The 18,242-nt window shown below is 45.3% G+C and overlaps 4 protein-coding genes across 4 annotated transcripts in view; 2 read left to right on the forward strand and 2 right to left on the reverse strand.

Annotated features, from left to right (window-relative positions):
- The window catches only part of LOC128297828 (serine/threonine-protein kinase minibrain), a 53,516-nt gene extending 45,217 nt beyond the window's left edge, over positions 1 to 8,299 (reverse strand). Inside the window, exons 1-2 of the mRNA XM_053033530.1 lie at positions 8,241 to 8,299; positions 33 to 1,255 (exon numbers count right to left, since the gene is read on the reverse strand). Of these exons, the coding sequence (XP_052889490.1) occupies positions 33 to 840 (808 nt within the window). The 5' untranslated portion in view covers positions 841 to 1,255; positions 8,241 to 8,299. The remainder of the gene's footprint in view (positions 1 to 32; positions 1,256 to 8,240) is intronic.
- Positions 8,300 to 9,435: 1,136 nt separating this feature from the next.
- Positions 9,436 to 12,986, forward strand: LOC128310419 (small G protein signaling modulator 3 homolog). Its single transcript, XM_053047060.1, has 2 exons — positions 9,436 to 9,673; positions 9,737 to 12,986. Exons 1-2 carry the CDS (start codon positions 9,617 to 9,619, stop codon positions 12,083 to 12,085), a joined length of 2,406 nt encoding a protein of 801 aa, XP_052903020.1. The 5' UTR covers positions 9,436 to 9,616; the 3' UTR covers positions 12,086 to 12,986.
- A 601-nt stretch (positions 12,987 to 13,587) lies between these two features.
- LOC128297922 (DNA-directed RNA polymerase II subunit RPB7) lies at positions 13,588 to 14,490 on the forward strand. Its single transcript, XM_053033638.1, has 3 exons — positions 13,588 to 13,712; positions 13,794 to 14,252; positions 14,325 to 14,490. Exons 1-3 carry the CDS (start codon positions 13,701 to 13,703, stop codon positions 14,373 to 14,375), a joined length of 522 nt encoding a protein of 173 aa, XP_052889598.1. The 5' UTR covers positions 13,588 to 13,700; the 3' UTR covers positions 14,376 to 14,490.
- Positions 14,491 to 14,673: 183 nt separating this feature from the next.
- On the reverse strand, positions 14,674 to 15,856 carry LOC128298689 (60S ribosomal protein L32). Its single transcript, XM_053034460.1, has 3 exons — positions 15,771 to 15,856; positions 15,249 to 15,349; positions 14,674 to 15,147 (listed from the first exon to the last, which is right to left on the reverse strand). Exons 2-3 carry the CDS (start codon positions 15,339 to 15,341, stop codon positions 14,836 to 14,838), a joined length of 405 nt encoding a protein of 134 aa, XP_052890420.1. The 5' UTR covers positions 15,342 to 15,349; positions 15,771 to 15,856; the 3' UTR covers positions 14,674 to 14,835.
- Positions 15,857 to 18,242: the final 2,386 nt, after the last annotated feature.

Here is an 18,242-nt window from a genome sequence, read left to right on the forward strand (position 1 = left end):
TGCGGCTTCACCGTACCCAACACCACCGCCACCACCGCCCAATCCTCCGCCACCTCCACCACCACCACCGCCACCACCACTATCGCCACTGGCCGTTTTCGGTTCCACCAGCGGTTCCTGCTGCTGCGGCTGCTGCCGTTGGGCGTTCGTCGTCGTACCGCGCCTCACTCGTCCTTCTCCGATAATGCCTCCGCCGCCACCACCACCACCACCCACACTCCCTTCGTATCCCGCCGCTACTTCTCTGCCAACCGCACTGCCACCACCGGGACGTGCAACTTCCGCAAACGTTGCCGCCGCTTCTTCCGTTGCGCCCGTTCGGTACGTGTTGCCGGTTGCGGAAATCCCACCGCCGAACACGTCACCAGCGCCCGCACCACCGCTCGACCGGTCGACCGGTTGCTGTGCCCTGGCCGGGTAACGATCGCCGTACCCAGCTGCCGAACGATCTTCGAACGCTGCGGCCGTTAGCGTGTTGCAACTGAAACTGCCACCGCACGGTAAACTTTCCACCTTTGCTCTCCGATTTACAACCTTCCCGAGCACGTCCTGTCCAGCGACCGCAGTGTGATGCAGTGTGATGGTATCGCCACACGGTGCGCCGCTGTCACTACCGATCAACAAGTTGCTGCGGCAGATGTTACCGTTGTCCCGCCGCGTTGTTCCGGTTGCACGTTGTCCGTACAGCGTACGTTCGTCGTAACGATCCGTACTGTTGCTGTTGCTGCTACCACTGGTGGTGGTAATGGAATCGATGGCGTTGCAACGATGGCAACGGCCACCACCGATACCGCCTCCGCTAGTATTGAGTCGTGAAGCCAATCGAGGGGTAACTATCATGCCCCTGGCAGACACACACGCCAACACACCGCACCACTACACATTACCAGAAACGCAAGGGCACTAACACAACGGGTTCTGTTTTCTTTTGTTGACAAACAGAACCAAACTTAAAATTAAAACAAAAAATAACTTAATTTAAAAGGATGCCTCAACCCTGCTGGATCACTTGCGCACCGCGATGAATAACCGAGCAGGCATACAAACAGCCACCGACAAAAGCAAACCGGCACCCACTGGATTATTTGCGAATTATTATTATGCTTCCGGTTGAACACGATCACTTCTGCCCACCGATGTGCCTTCTTCCACCACTTTCCTTGCCGGCTTTGCTATTGATCTTCGCTTTTCTAGCTCACATTTCACACAGCATTTCGGGACAGCTTTCAGATTATTTGTTACACTTTTAGAAAGCCTAAAATAGAAAGCAGAAAACAACACAACGCAATATTAGCACACTGCCCACAATAAGGTGGTGAAAGGAAACAATACACTGCCCGGTAATTAAAAACTATACATAGATCGATACAATTACACTCGTTCTTTGGGGTTACCAACACTCAATGAAAGGCACTCTCTCGCTTAAAGTTGTAAAGAACAAACCACAACAAAAGGACAGGGTTTCACTACGCAATCTTTGATGCGCTGCGGTGTGTGCGTGTCCTCGCCCGGTGGTCACGCTATAAAGAGGCAAACTTTTCCACCACCGGCGACGACGGTTTCGTACAGAAAGGATGTGTATTTGACGAGCACAATGGCAGAAATGCCGGAATTAGTCAGTGGAAAATCAACAGGCACCCACCGCGTGAGAGCGAGCGAGACTGCGAGAGAGAAAGAGAGCGACTGGAGCGGCAGATGAGGAAGTTTATTAGAAACGTTCTTCTGTTCTGACTCGTGATTGTGCAGCGGCGAATACCGTAAGGTTGCGTCCTTTGTGTTGGTGGTGTAAAATCTACAAACAAAGAAGAAAATAGATAAAGAAATGGATTAGGAATGATTGATTAGTATATACATTTTCGTTTATTTACAAGTTAAGTATATTTATTTCAAATTATTCTATTTAATGTCAGGTTAACGCTACAATTACCGGATGAATCATTTTCATTGGTACGTTTTATTTTATTAATATCAATTTATTCATTTATCAAATGATTGCAGACTTCTATTCTATCTCTATAATCTACTAGAAAACACTATAACACATAATCCAGCTTTACCAAATTGTTTATCAATAAAAATACGTTGAACACATTAGTTAGTTCTAGTGTTAACGTCAAGAATTGAATTATCTTGCAGCAAAGACGCGAAATTCCATTACATCAACCATAGTTTGCTAAGTATACGAAAGAAATAACAATTAATGCTTGATCAACTAACAACAGTTTGACCTACTTCTAACGTGCCACGCGCCTGCACTGGTTTGTGGAATCATTTCAAAGCCCTTTTGCCAAGTCCATCGTCCCACCCGGGCAGGCTGAACTTTGTTTACAACGGTCGCATCTGTATACCCCTCTATCTCCCCACCAAAAGCGGGCCCGCTTCACTGGGCAATAAAAGCGAAAAAAACGGCCACCGCAAATACCCACTGTAAGCAATCGGGATTAGCGTTGGGAGTGTAAATTGCGCTATCGTCATAGCAACCTGCGCCTATTGCCTGTGATTATTTACATTTCAATCTTCTACTCTCCCCTCCCTTCCCCCCTCCTCTCCCCCGGCCTACTCATCTACCAGCCCAATCTACTCATCGTTTGATGATTATCCTCTCTTCACTGGACAAAACTGCAACAGATGACGATCATTTCACGACGGTGGTGTGCAAATCCGGATTTCGAACAGCGTCAAACAATGCATTACAAAGATCGCCTACCTCTGGCAGCATGTACCGGGGCGGACAAAACACAGACCAAATTCTAACAAAACTAATCATACCAGATAGTACGATCCATCATCCGATCGGCACGGTCGCGCACGAGAACACTTGCAAAACATCGGAAGCACTCGAATAGGGAAGCATCTTTGCAACCATCACATTTGCGGGAAAGAAAGTGCGCAATAGGATGAAGTATGGTGCAAAGCTGAAGTGCAACCGCAACGATTCCAAGCAGCGATAAGGCAAACCGAGCTGTTGGGAGTATCAATAAGTTCGTGTCGTTTCTAATCGTCATTGGTCTAAACAATTGGTTCCTTGATCACGACTCATAAAATGTTTTGTGTTAGTTTCTGCTACTTTTTTCTGTGATCTTATCGTCTTTGGTTTTTGGTGGGCTCTAAGTACATTTTTTCCAATGCCATTTTTCTCCCAATGCATATCTTCTCGTTTGGGGGATTGGACTCATAATGGACTATATTCCACAGGTACCACAAATCATGGTCCGCTGGCCACAAACAATCGGCATAAATGCCCATGATAATTAAAAATTCCCATGGGTTACTATCTTTTCTTCGTGAGTCATCGATTTGTGTAAGTTCCGATTAAATACGAACAAACAAACCAAAAACACAAAAAGCCTTATCGGTGCACTAGTTGGGCAGAACAATTATCAGTGCAGAAATTCAGTACCATTTCGATGGAGGGCCGATCTAAAGAGCCTAAAGGAAGTATTGTAGATAAACCGAAGCACCGAAGCATGCACAGGATCGATGAAATTAACGTCGAATAGGGATATCCTTATCTAGCAAACCGTGAGTTGAAGGACAAGTAGAGCATTTGTTCTCATGTTTTTACTGCTCTTTCCACATGTGTGTACCAGAATCTCCCTTTGCATAACTAGATACATTATTCGCGTCAATAATTTGAGAACTAACAGCAAATTTTCCTTCTTTAACCAGGTTCATAGAAGAAACACTATTTTATTTACGCAAGGTTTTTTCCTCATTACTTCTACCAGATTCAAGTGTTGTAATTTTAGCCAAATCCTTATTAAAAGTATGCCCATCCATCGCATGCCCGAAAAGGAAGCTGTTGTCACGCGAAATTAAGTCATCGGTTAACATCCATCCAAGCAGCAACGATTGTTCCTGCCAGCAGCACACAGCACAGAACATAATGGAGGCGCCCAGCATTGCGTGACAAACGGAGATCTCAACACACGTGTGTGGCGCTTTTGCTGGTAGCCGTCGGACGGTCGGACCAAGATGACAAAATACTTGGAACATCTGACGACGCTTCGGCCAACTCCAAATGGGAGGAAGGATTCTAGCCGACTGTTGGCGAAGGTTAATCTAGCGTAACACATTCTCAAATGACCTGTTACACGGATCATTTGGAACGGAGCCATCCGTCGTCGTCTTCGTCATCGTCCGCACCGTCGGTGTTGGGTTTTCTTCTTCCGTTAGGCTTATGTTTGATGAGAGGCAATAATGGCAACTGGGCGAGTGAGATATTCTTGAAAGTAACTATGTAATGAAACGCTTCCCTCTTTTGTGTTGAGTTTTTTTTTACACAATTAAACACATTAAACACAAAAACTTTAAAAAGTACTCCATAAACATAACCAAATCTCTTCATCTTTTCCATCGGTACAACAACCTCAGGAGGTTAAGGCTGGCCGTTTCTGGCTCGCTTTGATTTGATTTACCGTTGCTAGATATTCAGTCCTGCCTAAAAGGGATGGGTTTTGATGAAATTTTGGACCGGTCCTGTCGTGTGAAGACCGGCCTCTAGTCTAGATAATCCACTAAACTTCCAACCGGAAGAGGTAAAAATTAATCTTTTAAGCCAGAGCTGAGTTTTCGAAATGAGCTTATGAGCTGGTTTAATTTATCTCGCCCAGCTTGTGATCATGCTTGTGAGCTAGTTCATCGCAATTGTGCGAGTTACCAAGACGAGTTGCCAAGACGATCGTTCCATAGCGACGAATTCACTGAGGCTCATTTCTGCTAGAACTCGTCCGATTCACTAGATGTCTCTAGACTCAAGGCTAATTTTTCGTTCTATCGACATTTGTTTTATACGGAAATAACCATTCATTAGACAAGAAATCATTGACAGACTCCAACACTTCCATCGGCAATATGTCTGAGACATAATATAAAACAAGCTATTTAATGACTCCCATTTACTGCATGTATCTCCTTACTAATTCCATTTCCATTTATGATGTGCTCCCCACATCAACACGCACCCACATTGCATTAAGTTGCATTCTTCCGATGCAGTCCACCCAACGCATTACCTGTAACTTCATAGAAAAAAGCGCTACGAAGAATGCAATAAAATTTAGCAGTTCATTCTCAGACACCGAGGGAGAGAAAGAGAGAGAGAGAAAAAGAGAGAGAGAGAGATGAGACGATACAAAAGACAGAAAATAACACAACCGAGAGCAGACCGTAAAGAAAAAGTCATCACAAACGGGAGCGAGAAAAAAACGCAAACTGCTTAACGTTTTCCGATTTACGGTACCAGACACCAGACCATCCGAAATAGACCATGCAATTGAAGGGAAGAAACGCCCCGTCGCATACGAGAAAGAAGCCTCTCTAGAGTTCGGATTTGTGAAGTTGGAGATGGGAGGGGGTGGTCTTTTTTTCGCCGCATACTTTGCTGCTGATTTCAAGTGTGTCAGCGCCTAGTACCGAATTCCACCATCGCCCCCCCTGCAACCGTTCGATGCGCGTTTGAATCCGATGCATCCGAAAAGGGGAGCAAAAATGCACTTTTGAGAGAAGAGTTGAAAAGTAACCAAAGAGAGAACGAGAGAGAGAAAGAAAGGGCACGCGATGCACAGACATCCATTGATGGAATGGAAAGAGTAGGTACGGTTTCACAAAAATTCATCTTCACCCGCGCTCATTGGAGCCAATATAGAATGTTATATGGAGGCCCGCCCGGTTCCGGTTCCGGAGAAGAATGCAATTCTTGCACTATTGCTCCACTCGACAGGTTCCGCATAATGCGGAGTTATTGGAATGCAACCAACAAGGCGCGCCCAACACTGCTCTTCATCTTGCAAAAACAACTATACGTACATTTCTGTCCGTCGTCAACGTTACAAAGCAGGGTTTGGTAGAAATTTGAAACATCCCGGAACTTGGCGTACATTTGGTGTGCGTGGGCCCTACAGCCGCATATTGCGGTCATATTAAACGTTTCAATAGTCATCGAGGGTACCCACACCTTCCCTTATGGGAAACCATGGCAATTATTGCAAGCGAGCGTGAGAAGCGGTACCTCACACACGATCGTGAGCCGAAAGTGAGATGTGTGGAGGCACCAACATGGCAACGTACCGTGTTACCATCATCATCATCCGCGCACCACTACTGCCAGCAATCTAAACAGGCAAAAACTCGAACTCAGTTCACATTGCGTGACGCTTGTGCTGCTATTTTAGTGGTAGATCATGTGTCCATGAAGCTTGCGAGAGTTGCGCAAAACTTTCCATCCACCTTCCACGATCTAGCGCTTCCGCTTTGGGCCGCTCATTCGCGCTGTGGGCCGGCTATCAATGGAGCCGCTATTCATTTCCTTCATCGTACCTGCTGCTGGATGGCAAAGCAGAGTTGGCGATGCATAAGAATGGGCTACAATTTTCACACAATTGATTTGCTCCTATACCCGAGATGGAGTGGCTGGACGCACCCCATCAGCATATGGCTGTTGTTAGGCAGGCTGGCTTCTAATGGGTGATTTGTAAATGACCTTGGGAAAGGCATTACTTCATGCACCATACGGAGACATGGGAATTGGGCGACCCACTTTCCAACCCCCACTCACTACCCACAGCTGCTGTAGATGAGGGAAAAACCAAGGAATTATCCTAAAAGTAAAACGGAAACAATTACTGATACAGGTACGGTCAATGCAATGCGTACACAGATTGCTTGTTTTACAACACCAAACCAAGATACGCCAGACGATGCTCCGGGGTTTGTTGATGTTTTTACATACTCCGATCGCATTCTGCCACCGTCGTTTCCCGTGCACCACTGAGAGTGAATAGATTTGACCAATCTAGCAAGCATGTTGAAAATATGCCTTGGTTGAATCAAGTATACCGCGTATAACATCGATATGCAACCACCATCAATTCACAACCGGACATCCGAACGCACATCACACTCGGTGCAACGAACGCATCATGACGGTTCCTCTCTCTCTTGCGCGCTCTCTCTGCCCTTCTCGTTCTCTCTATCTCTAGCGTTTGCTATGCTTCATCAACACAATAATAACAACCCGCGCAGTGTCACACTGTTTTCGTGTTTGTGCTCTGCAAAAGATGATGACAGTCACCGCCACCACGATCAGTCCATCGTTGTTGTTGTCGATGATGCAAACGGAAGGGCTCCAAACGTGGGAAGGCCGGTAGGGGTGTAAGTGGGATTCTGGAGCGTTGAGAAGGTGGAGAGTGGGAGGGGGGCAAAAGAAATTCGCTACAGTTGGTTTTGCTGAGCACGGAAGAGAACGCAAGAACGCATCGCGAGCGCCGACAGACGGCAAGCGTGCGCACCACACACGCTCATTCTGCTCTCTCATCATTCAATCCTGCACTCTTCCCCGCTTCATGCACACGCACACGCTCTCTTTCTCTCTCTCTCTCTCTCACACACACACACATACACACACTCCGTTCCTCCTGTTCCTGTATTTACACACACACTCCCATCCGCACAACCACATGCACGTAACATAAGCCCCTTTTTTTGGTTTCTTCCCGGGGGGAATGGAAGAGAATTGACCGAATTCAGGCAATCCACGGATTGAAGGGTACGGCAATTTTGCGTTCACCTTTGCCTGTTTACTAACAATTTGATTGCAAATTACTTTTCTCGGAGCCTTTCGGACATGCATTTCCAAAACCCCACCTCTACAACTGCACCAAGAAAAAACGCACCGCAACACAACTTCGACAGGCTACCATTAAAGAAAATTTTGTACTAACCACTCATTCCGGTGTACACACACGCACACCCAGCACGATGCCCATATTCACTTATTGCAGGGCGAAAGATCCACTGGGTTCACTTTCCACCGAGATAGATAATGCGGTCGTTGGATGTATTTTGCCACGAGCAAAATTGGATTTACTGCTTGCTGGTTCGGCGAACAACATTCGAGCTTATCCGCCAGCATCCGAAATACACATACGCACGCACGCACACACACGCACCCACAAAGCAGTGATGTTGAAGCCCTTTCTCTTCTCACTAACACGCACACAGTTGTGCGCACACACCCGTCGCCGCTGCTGCCGCCGCCTCCGTCGTCGTTGTCGTCGTCGTCACAACATACTCAAACATTACCCGCTGAACACAAACGGGGTGCGCGATAGTGCGGGCGTTGAAAATTTCGGCACGCTTCGAATCGCGTACATACATACACTCCAGCTGGATACGGTTTGGTAAGCGATTTCGCTTATTCTTCCGTTGCGAAAGAACAATTTGCACACGAGATCACCCACCGTTTTCTACGCGCGATCTTCCACGGTCCGAAGCACTGTTCACGATTCGCGTCCGTGTGTATATCTTTCTCAACAAGATGGCGCGGCTCGGTACCTCAAGTATTGCACCCGGTGGCCAGTATAAACGTACCCGCCGAACAGTGCCCGAACGTTTCGAACGTGGCACGAGCTTTATCGAAATTGGGGTATTATTTTCGAACGTCCCAACGAACGGGTTGGAGCGTTTGGGGAAATATTGAAAAAATAACAGTTGAGAAAATTTAACCCTTTGGAAAGCGGTTATTGAATAGGGTAAAAAATGTGATCGATTGTCCACAACTAAACAATACCGATTTGAAATATCAAACTTCCATAAGCAGAATGAGTAGTTCCGCCAAGTTTAATAAAAATCACAAAGTAGATACGTGAGATTCCACACTGGGGAGCATAGTCTTGGTCTAGGCATAGGTCTTTTATCTACAAATCTTTTAAATTAATACAAAATTACACGAACTGTCAAAATTTTGGGATTCGTCTATCTCAAATTTGCGTAACCCGAGTGTTGCGTAACTCGGGAAAATACTGTATTCTTTATTTATTAACCGCAGCTATTCCGTGAGCTACATTTTGATAATCCTTATGTTAAGTGATCCGTCGTTCGGAAATATTTATGCCCGATGTACAATTTCACATGAAAAAATATTTAAAGAACGAGACTACATGCAGTCGTTGAGTTACGCTATTATAGCGGACCACTATCACCCTGCCAATATTATAATCCGCACACCTTTGCTCTTTATTGCTCGTAAATCAAGCAACGATAATTTTATGCGAGCAACTTTTTCCACATTCGAACATCTCGATGGGAATGCAGCATTCCGAAAATCATTATTGAAAATAAATTGCGCAAACTGTCAGCAATCATGTTCAGATAGGGAATCACTATGCAGGGGTATGCAACTCGATTGATTCGTTGATAAACAATGTGTAATTGAAAATCCTCATCTTGAAACTCACGGAATAATTGAATTTAATATCTAATGAATAGTTTGCCCTTCAATTGTTGCGCTTTTAATTTGACTCCGTACCTTCAAAGGGCCTTTAACCAATTGCTTTGGCCTGAGCCACAATTAAGTTGCCAGCCACTGAATGTAGGTTGAACAACATTGTTTTGAATTTCTCGTCGTCGTAGTCGTCGTCGGAAGGTGGAGGTAAAAGGTGGAAAAGTTGTGCTATGTGCCAGTGTTCCATATGTGCGTAGTGTACTTTTAGTGGGAATTTTCTTTGATCGAGTGTGACGAAAACCTTGGGAAAATATTGTATCCTACCCAAGGCTATCGCATCTCACTCGCAGTCACAGTCGTTCGAGGAAAAAACCATTCATCTGCGTGAAGACGATGTCATTTTTTGGTTCACGCGACCATGAAGGCTACGTTGGCAGAGAGGAACATATGGTACGGGAATGGTGCAAACAATCGAACGAACTGTATAGTCTGATTCTTTATGTATTTCTGCAGCGAAAGCTCGAAACTGCCAACTCCGAAGATGATACCGATATGGTGGAACTGGCACTCGGCGGACTCCACATCGCCGAAGGTGTACGGCCTACGGCGGGTGGTCCTTTCTCCGCCCTGACACCCTCGATGTGGCCACAAGACATTTTAACCAAACTGGGCCAACCGGACCCGGACGAACCACCGAACCATCAGCCCGACTATCGGTTCGACGAATTTGGGTTCCGCGTGGAGGAAGAGGACGGTCCCGAACCGAGCTCGAACAAGCTGCTCAGCATACCGTTCATTGAAGATCCGGCCCAGCGTTTGCAGTGGATCGCTCATTTAGAATTCTCGCACAACAAGGAAGCGACCGAGCTGACGTGGGAAAGCGTTGACGTAGTTCTGCCCCGTACGGAGAAACTTCGCTCGATGGTGCGTGCTGGCATTCCCCACTCGTTGCGACCCCAAATGTGGATGCGACTGTCCGGTGCGCTACAGAAGAAGCTGAAATCTGAAACGAGCTATCAGGAAATCGTAAAAGCGTCCTCCAATGATCAACTGATGACGTCGAAACAAATCGAAAAGGATCTGCTGCGCATCATGCCCACGAATGCTTGCTTCAGCTCGCTCAACGGGACGGGTGTACCGCGTTTGAGGCGCATTCTACGAGGCATCGCATGGCTCTATCCGGATATAGGGTACTGTCAGGGGACGGGCGTTATCGCGGCGTCGCTGCTGCTGCTGCTCGAGGAGGAAGATGCCTTCTGGATGATGTCAACGATAGTGGAGGATCTGCTACCTGCCTCCTACTATTCGTCCACCCTGCTTGGTATCCAGGCCGATCAGCGCGTGATGCAGACACTTATCGGAAACTATCTAACGGCGGTAGACGAAACCCTCAAAAGCCACGACATTGAACTATCCCTGATCACACTCCACTGGTTTCTAACGCTGTTTGCTAGCGTCGTACACATGAAGATACTGCTGCGCATCTGGGACTGGTTCTTCTACGATGGTTCGATCGTGCTCTTCCAGCTGACACTCGGGTTGCTCAAGATCAAGGAACCGAACGTGAAGAATCTGGAAAATTCGGCTCAAATCTTTAACTCACTGTCTGACCTGCCGGGTGACATCGACGATGTGGAACATCTGTTCGCGGTATCGCTAGACGTTGGTGGATCACTGTCGCCCATGGTAATTGAAACGCATCGCCGCCGTCATCTCGCGTATCTAATGGCCGACCAGGGTGGATTGGTGGGCAATCCGGAGGCGACCTCAAACCTGCCTAAGCAGCAGCTCGTCCGTCGGCAGATGAAAAAGTCCAAATCCATGCTACAAACGATCTTGTTTGGGAACGGTACCGAAGGGGACGATGAGCTAAAATGTAAAAATATCCGTACTACGGAGCAGCTGGTAGATCTGCGCGAGGCGATCCTCAAGGTGGCACGTCATTTTCTCGCCATCGAACCGAAACTAGCAGCACATATCAAGCTGGTAGCGGATTACGGCATGGATAGCCATGCGAAGGATCACGAGAACTATATAAACGTGTCGCGCACACGCAGCCGTCGGGCAAAGGCACTGCATGACTTCGAGCGGCACGACGACGACGAGCTGGGCTTCCGGAAGAACGATATCATTACGATCGTGAGCCAGAAGGACGAACACTGTTGGGTGGGTGAGCTGAACGGGCTGCGCGGTTGGTTTCCGGCCAAATTTGTCGAACTGCTGGACGAACGGAGCAAACAGTACAGCTGCGCCGGAGATGATGCAATCTCGGAGACGGTCACGGATCTGGTACGGGGCACGTTAGCACCAACGGTCAAGCAGGTTCTCGAGCACGGCATGAAGCGTCCATCCTTTCTCGGTGGACCCTGCCATCCGTGGCTGTTCATCGAGGAGGCCGCTACGCGGGAAGTCGAGAAAGACTTCGAATCCGTTTACTCACGGCTGGTGCTGTGCAAAACCTATCGGCTGGATGAGGATGGCAAGGTGTTGACACCCGAGGAACTGCTCTACCGTTGTGTGCAATCTGTAAACCAAAGTCACGATGCGGCTCACGCCCAGATGGACGTGAAGCTACGCTCGCTGATCTGTCTCGGGCTAAACGAGCAGGTGCTCCATCTGTGGCTTGAGGCACTCTGTAGCTGTACCGAGATTGTCCAAAAGTGGTACCAACCGTGGAGCTTCGTCTACTCACCCGGATGGGTGCAGATCAAATGCGAACTGCGACTACTATCCCAGTTTGCTTTCAACCTTAACCCAAACTGGGAACTGCCCGCCAAACGGGAAGCCGTCCAAAGCCAACCGCTGAAGGACGGTGTACGAGATATGCTCGTGAAGCATCATCTCTTCTCGTGGGATCTCTAATGTTCCTTCCCGAGTCCTCATGCGTGTGTGTGTGTGAAAGAGAGAGGTAAACTTATTAGTTTATTTTTGATTCGTTTTTAAGTTCCGATTCGTTAACATATAACTAGCTATGTTTTGATTAGATTTGTTTGGACGTTTTTACCGTGTTCCACAATCCTTCCCTCGTCGTGTTTAATGTGTTGTTTATACTCTCAAATCTGTTTTGTATAATGTAAGAATTTTAGCCCCACCCGTTTTCCACTCCGATTAAGTTGTTGATTTTTGTTACTCAGTTCCAATTTTGCATTAGTCAATGTTTTGTTTCCATTAGTTCTGTGTGCAATAACAGTATTACAAATTAACTCGTACTCCACACCGGAGAGAGCTCTTAGTGTGAAACAATTCCAATGTGAGATTTTTAAAATATCGGTCTATCTAAGATATGATTGTTTGTTTGTTTGTTTTATAAATAATTTTAAATCTAATTTTACAACAATCCTATTTTATTTTTATCATATGGCTAAAATTACGTGTTTGAATACATGATTATGCTGTTGCGTAACAACTTCCTCAATCCTCAATAATAGATTATTTTTTAATGTTTGTTTTTAATAAAATGGTTTCAATGCTTTTATCTTTCCATTCCTAACCCTACGAAAGCTCTATCGAGGACGGTGAAAACAGTCCTTCTTTCTCGTAGATAGACGATACGCAACTGATTAGGTGTATGTGTGTGTATGTGCGTGTGTTTTATGTATAATATCAACATCGTTAATGCAAACAATTACAAAGTACAGAGTTCAAATATCAAGCGCTTCTCTGCCTTTTAACCTACACACTGAGTCAAGCTGCGAAGAATCAAGCTAACGAATCAAGTATAAATGGAAGTCATACTGTACACAAAAATGCCTCTGCAAATTATACAATAGTGAAAAGAAAATATAATATTCCATTATGGTTAATGAGCGTAATCAAAATACAATCAAGAAAGAAATGCACCCAACAAAAACGATTTTGGAAGGCAAAAATGATATCAGCCTACGTGGCAAACGCATCTTTCCGTAATGAGATATTAGAACCAACACATTCATTGTTCGGATGAATGTAAAAATTGCAAGTTAAGGAATGCTTTCAAACGGCCGATAATTTAACAGCGTCGTAAATTTTCATAACTCGTAAAATGTGTGTTTTACTGTGGAAATCATTTTATGTACCATGTCACTGGTTGTTTTAAATTTTCAGGCATGTCAAATGAGCTTGGTTGAGTTGTACACAAAATAGCTGTAATTTTGCTTACTTCACTTTTCATTTTTATGGTAAAGTGTGGTGCACTGTATTTAGTAATTTTGTTCCAAATGATTAGCATAAAAATAAACAATCTTTGCTATACGAAAATATTCCCAAGCAAGGATTATGCACGCAGTGCCAATTGACGTCGAAGGATCGCGGGCGAAAATTCGAAAACATTGAAAGTCTGGCAACACTGCCACGGCGTGACTTTTTCTGTTGCTTGCTCCGCTTGTCAAGCCGAAGCGGGTTTTGGGTTCAAAACATAAACTTTCCGCAAACAGACGAAACGCTCCGGGGTTACTTGCTTTCTAGTCGGAATTGTACTTCTTGTCCGTGATTCATAACGATGTTTTACCACGTAAGTAATCGTAGAACGATATTATTTTGATTTGCAATCGTTCGGAATCAACACTCACCCGCATTACCGTGCTCGTTGTAGATATCGCTGGAACATGAGATTCTGCTTCATCCACGATACTTCGGTCCGCAGCTAATCGAAACGGTAAAACAGAAGCTTTACACCGAGGTCGAGGGTACCTGTACGGGGAAGTACGGGTTCGTGATTGCTGTAACCACTATCGATGACATCGGTTCCGGTACGATACAACCGGGCCAAGGGTTTGTGGTCTACCCGGTCAAGTACAAAGCGATCGTTTTCCGACCGTTCAAGGGTGAGGTGTTGGACGCGACCGTAAAGCAGGTGAATAAGGTCGGAATGTTTGCCGAAATAGGTCCACTGTCCTGCTTCATCTCGCACCACTCCATCCCGGCCGATATGCAGTTCTGCCCGAACGGTGCGCCGCCGTGCTATCGGGCGATCAATGGGGAAAGTGTTATAGCGGCGGAAGATAAAATTCGGCTCAAAATCGTTGGTACGCGTGTGGATGCAACCGGTATTGTAAGTATTACAAGCGGATGGAAACACAACCGATGGAGACTAGATTAAAAATTTCGCTTTTCACCTTCACAGTTTGCGATCGGAACGTTGATGGACGATTATCTTGGCCTAGTAGGCAGCTAATCATCTGTGCGAGATTTGTCATCGCTCGATAAAACCCCAAAAGGCGATTTCTATTTAAGATATGCATTTGTACGTAATGTTAAGGTTCAAATATATGCACCACAAAGCAAGCTTTGCGGACAAATTTAAGATTCTGCCTTTTAAGTGAATCCTGAAAATATATTTCATAGCTATGAATACTAAATACTAGCTATAAAATATCAATAAATCCAGCCGTTCTCTCCCCAAGTAATGCCAGCAACGTTTCGCCTTTTCTCATTTCAGTCCGCAATATGCTTGCAAATACAAATGACACCAATTTGTTGTTTTAAGTGTAATATCTCTTATTATTACTTCTCAAAACAGATCCTTTCCTCCGAAGAAAGAATAATAAGATCCGCCAAACCAAAACGCAGCGACCGATAGACAAAAGCAAGTGTACAGGAGTAGGTGATCGTCACCATCGGTACGGTACGGCGCCTTACTCCATCTCCTGGGCACGCAGTCTGGCGTTCGGGTTCGTCACAGCAATAGCAAGCTGCTTAGCGCGTTCGACGATTGCCTTGCGCTTCTTGGACGACACGGCGTGCGCAATCTCGGCACAGTACACCCGGTTCTGCATCATCAGCACCTCCAGCTCGCGGACGTTGTGGACCAGGAACTTCTTGAATCCGGTCGGCAGCATATGGCGGGTGCTCTTCTTCGAACCGTAACCAATGTTGGGCATCAGGTACTGTCCCTTGAAGCGACGACGTACCCGATTGTCAATACCTTTCGGCCGACGCCAGTTAGGCTAAAAAGAGAACGAGAGAATACAACAAACCGGATAAGCTATCACTGCTGTATAAGTTTCATATTCCATTACGGACCGTAACAGATACGGGATTCACTCACCGCAAGTTTCACATAGCGATCCGATTGGTGGCGGATGAACTTCTTCGTCCGCTTCTTGACAATCTTCGGTTTATACGCTGGTCGTACGGCCATGTTTGCTTCTGGAAAAAGAAAAACATCCAGCAGAACAAAAATGAGGTTAGAATTTGCACCTTCACGTCACGGCGCTCCTCATCATATTTCACGGAGTCGTTTATTAGAACAATTGCCGTAGTAAGATGCAAAAATTGTAACACAAATAAACGGGTCGCTCTCAAGACCCAATGATTCGTACAATCCTTGGCTCGAGAAAGCTTCACAAACATATCAAATGAAAGCAGGAACCTTCCACACCACAAGATGCCTCATTGGTGCGGCGACTCGGAAGTGAGGAGTAAACATCCCATTTTCAAACGGGAGTTTTGGCCACTGCAAGATACGTTTTTGAACCCCGGATATAGATTCATGTTGTACGAACTTATTGCATCAATTTACGACGTGTAATTGGAACTGAGAGGGCAATTTCGAGCGGTATTTCCTTACATTTTATCGGAGCACAACACGCGGCAGATCGTTCAATGTGGAAGAACAATCCAAAAGAAAGGCATATGACGTTTCGGCCGACGCTGTCATGTCTTTCCGTTGGCAGCCCTGCAGTGGTTTTGTCATTCTTGTTTGACTGTGGTTTAATTGAACGGTTATTTCTTTTCCATTAAATTTTGCGAAATTTAAACGAAGACAAAGTTGATAAAACCACTTACTTTAAGATGAAATAAATTTAGTGAACTTTTAATGAATGTAGTGAAATTTAAAGATAAAAACAAACTTGAAATCAACTTGTTTCCCCAATCTCATAGCAATACACCCCAAAGTGTTGAAAATTTCTAAGTTATACATTTTTGAGTTGTTTTTTCGGCATTTCTATACAATTTACGTTATTACGTACGATTCTTACGATTAATGTTGAGCACCACTGCATGTTGAGCACCACTGCATTGCATACGAAGTTGCGCGCCATCTACTGGGAAGCTGCTTGCTCGGCTGATACCAGATGTCACCTCTTGAAAAACATGCTCCCCTGGTATCGGAAATCTGAAAACAGCTCGTTTGTACGGAATTTCGTACCAGCCGACGGAAATTTTGAGCGAGATGAAGAGATGTTTTCTGGTATCAGAAACTTGAAAACAATTGTGTGCGCGGCAAAGGTATAGTGGTTTTTCGCAGTTGACAAGCTGATTTTGTCACTTGACAAAATTGTCAGCATTTTGTCAACTCTCGTGGCCCTGTACCTATTAATGTGAATTTCTATTGTTCGCTTGATTTTCGCGTATCAAGTTTGATGCTCCAAATTTAAGGTCTGTTGTCCGTGCGTATTCGGACAGTTTCACATGGATTTGAACGTAATTTTCCCCAATTTTCCAAAGATATTAGGTCCATAAGCTGGACCTACAATCCAGCTTCGAGTAAGTAATAATCAAGAAAGACAGAAATGGTATTCCAAGAACCATGAGGTTGTAATATGAAACGGAAAAGAGAGTTCTAATGATTGCAATATGATTTTATTCATTTTCTATGACAATGCCAGCGGTGGATCAAACGGTAGGCGGAGTAGGCGGTCGCCTAGGGCTTCACCGTGTTGGGGGCCCCAAACAATTTGTGCCGTTTGTGCGAGTTTTGGAAATTTAGCAGCAGAGTTAATTTATAGCACACAATCTAATTAAAAAGGAAACAATTTGATCGAAAATATCCTTGGATTTTATATATCCTTGGTTATATAAAACATTTGTTTCTATTTGACTAGCTATATCGGCCCGGTTACACGGCTACGCAAGAGAAGTATGCAGTGTACTCAAACTCCTTCTTCTTTATCGGCACGACATCCTCAGGATATTGAAGCCTACCATTTCTGGCTTTTTCTAGACGATTATATGAGATACCAAACGAGCCAAACAACGTCACGCTGAACATGTCAATATAGTCCCCAAAACCCTGTAATATTTGCCAACGTGAGAGAAACTCTTTTACCACGCGCAACGATAACGTGAGAGCGGATCAGCAATATGGAGGGGAATTGATGTCAGCTCCTGTTTTGGATGCTCTCTTGGTATCTGAAATCTGAAAACAGCCGGTTTTGTATGGAATTTCGTATCAGCCGACGGAACGCAGCTGATTATCTCAGTTGTGCATACACACGCAACACGAAACCACAAAAGGCGATCATACCGAAGAGCAAACTGTTCCTCTCGCTTGAGTAAAATGTGGATACAGATCACACACGCTACTAATAGCCACACACGTCGATCGTATCGCTCGAATGGTGAGAGCGAGATCGGCTGCCGATGCTAAATGCGAGCACCGATAATGCGATAAGCCTCCCGCGTGATAAGAGAGGTATGCGAATGAGAGAGGGGATTCTTTATCTTGAAGAGAGCGATGGTGTGCGTTGCAGGGTTGGCGTCGTGTGTGTTGACAAGTCCAGCTCGGTGTTGCTTTGTTCGGGAAAAGCTATATGCGTTGACCAATTCGGTAGAGCTATCGAATGACCGTCAAATGTTATTGCTGGCAATGATAACTTGCCAATGACTATATTATATTATATTATTTGAGATATAAAGGACAATTATATGAGATACCAAAACGAGCCAAACAACGTCACGCTGAACATGTCAATATAGTCCCCAAAAACCCTGTAATAATAGCCAACGTATGAGAAACTCTTCTATCACCGGCAATGATAACACGCGAGAGCGGTTCAGCTATATGCACGCTGGAGGGGAATAAATGTTACCTCCTGTTTTGGATGCTCTCTTGGTGTAGGAAATCTGAAAACAGCCCGTTTTGTATGGAATTTCGGAAACGCATTTTTTTCATCGACTGGTGGAGATTTAAACGCATGCGCAAGACACGAAAATAATGTGCGTGGAACGATCGACATGGTGAGGATGGAGTTCATATAACAGAATGCACAAAAATAACCACGTTTATCAAATAATACACCCCCATTATACTTACGTA

Source organism: Anopheles moucheti, chromosome 2 (genome assembly GCF_943734755.1).
Source record: "Anopheles moucheti chromosome 2, idAnoMoucSN_F20_07, whole genome shotgun sequence".
Lineage (NCBI taxonomy): Eukaryota > Metazoa > Arthropoda > Insecta > Diptera > Culicidae > Anopheles > Anopheles moucheti.

What these genes read in the sequence shown, in the direction of transcription:
- LOC128310419 (XM_053047060.1), top strand. Translation starts at nt 9,617, where the DNA reads ATGTCATTTTTTGGTTCACGCGACCATGAAGGCTACGTTGGCAGAGAG. An exon ending in TTGGCAGAGAGGAACATATG is followed by an intron (nt 9,674 to 9,736) that starts GTACGGGAATGG and finishes GTATTTCTGCAG; the next exon opens with CGAAAGCTCGAAACTGCCAA.
- LOC128298689 (XM_053034460.1), bottom strand. Translation starts at nt 15,341, where the DNA reads ATGGCCGTACGACCAGCGTATAAACCGAAGATTGTCAAGAAGCGGACG. An exon ending in ATCGCTATGTGAAACTTGCG is followed by an intron (nt 15,148 to 15,248) that starts GTGAGTGAATCC and finishes TTCTCTTTTTAG; the next exon opens with CCTAACTGGCGTCGGCCGAA.
- LOC128297922 (XM_053033638.1), top strand. An exon ending in GTGTGGATGCAACCGGTATT is followed by an intron (nt 14,253 to 14,324) that starts GTAAGTATTACA and finishes TCACCTTCACAG; the next exon opens with TTTGCGATCGGAACGTTGAT.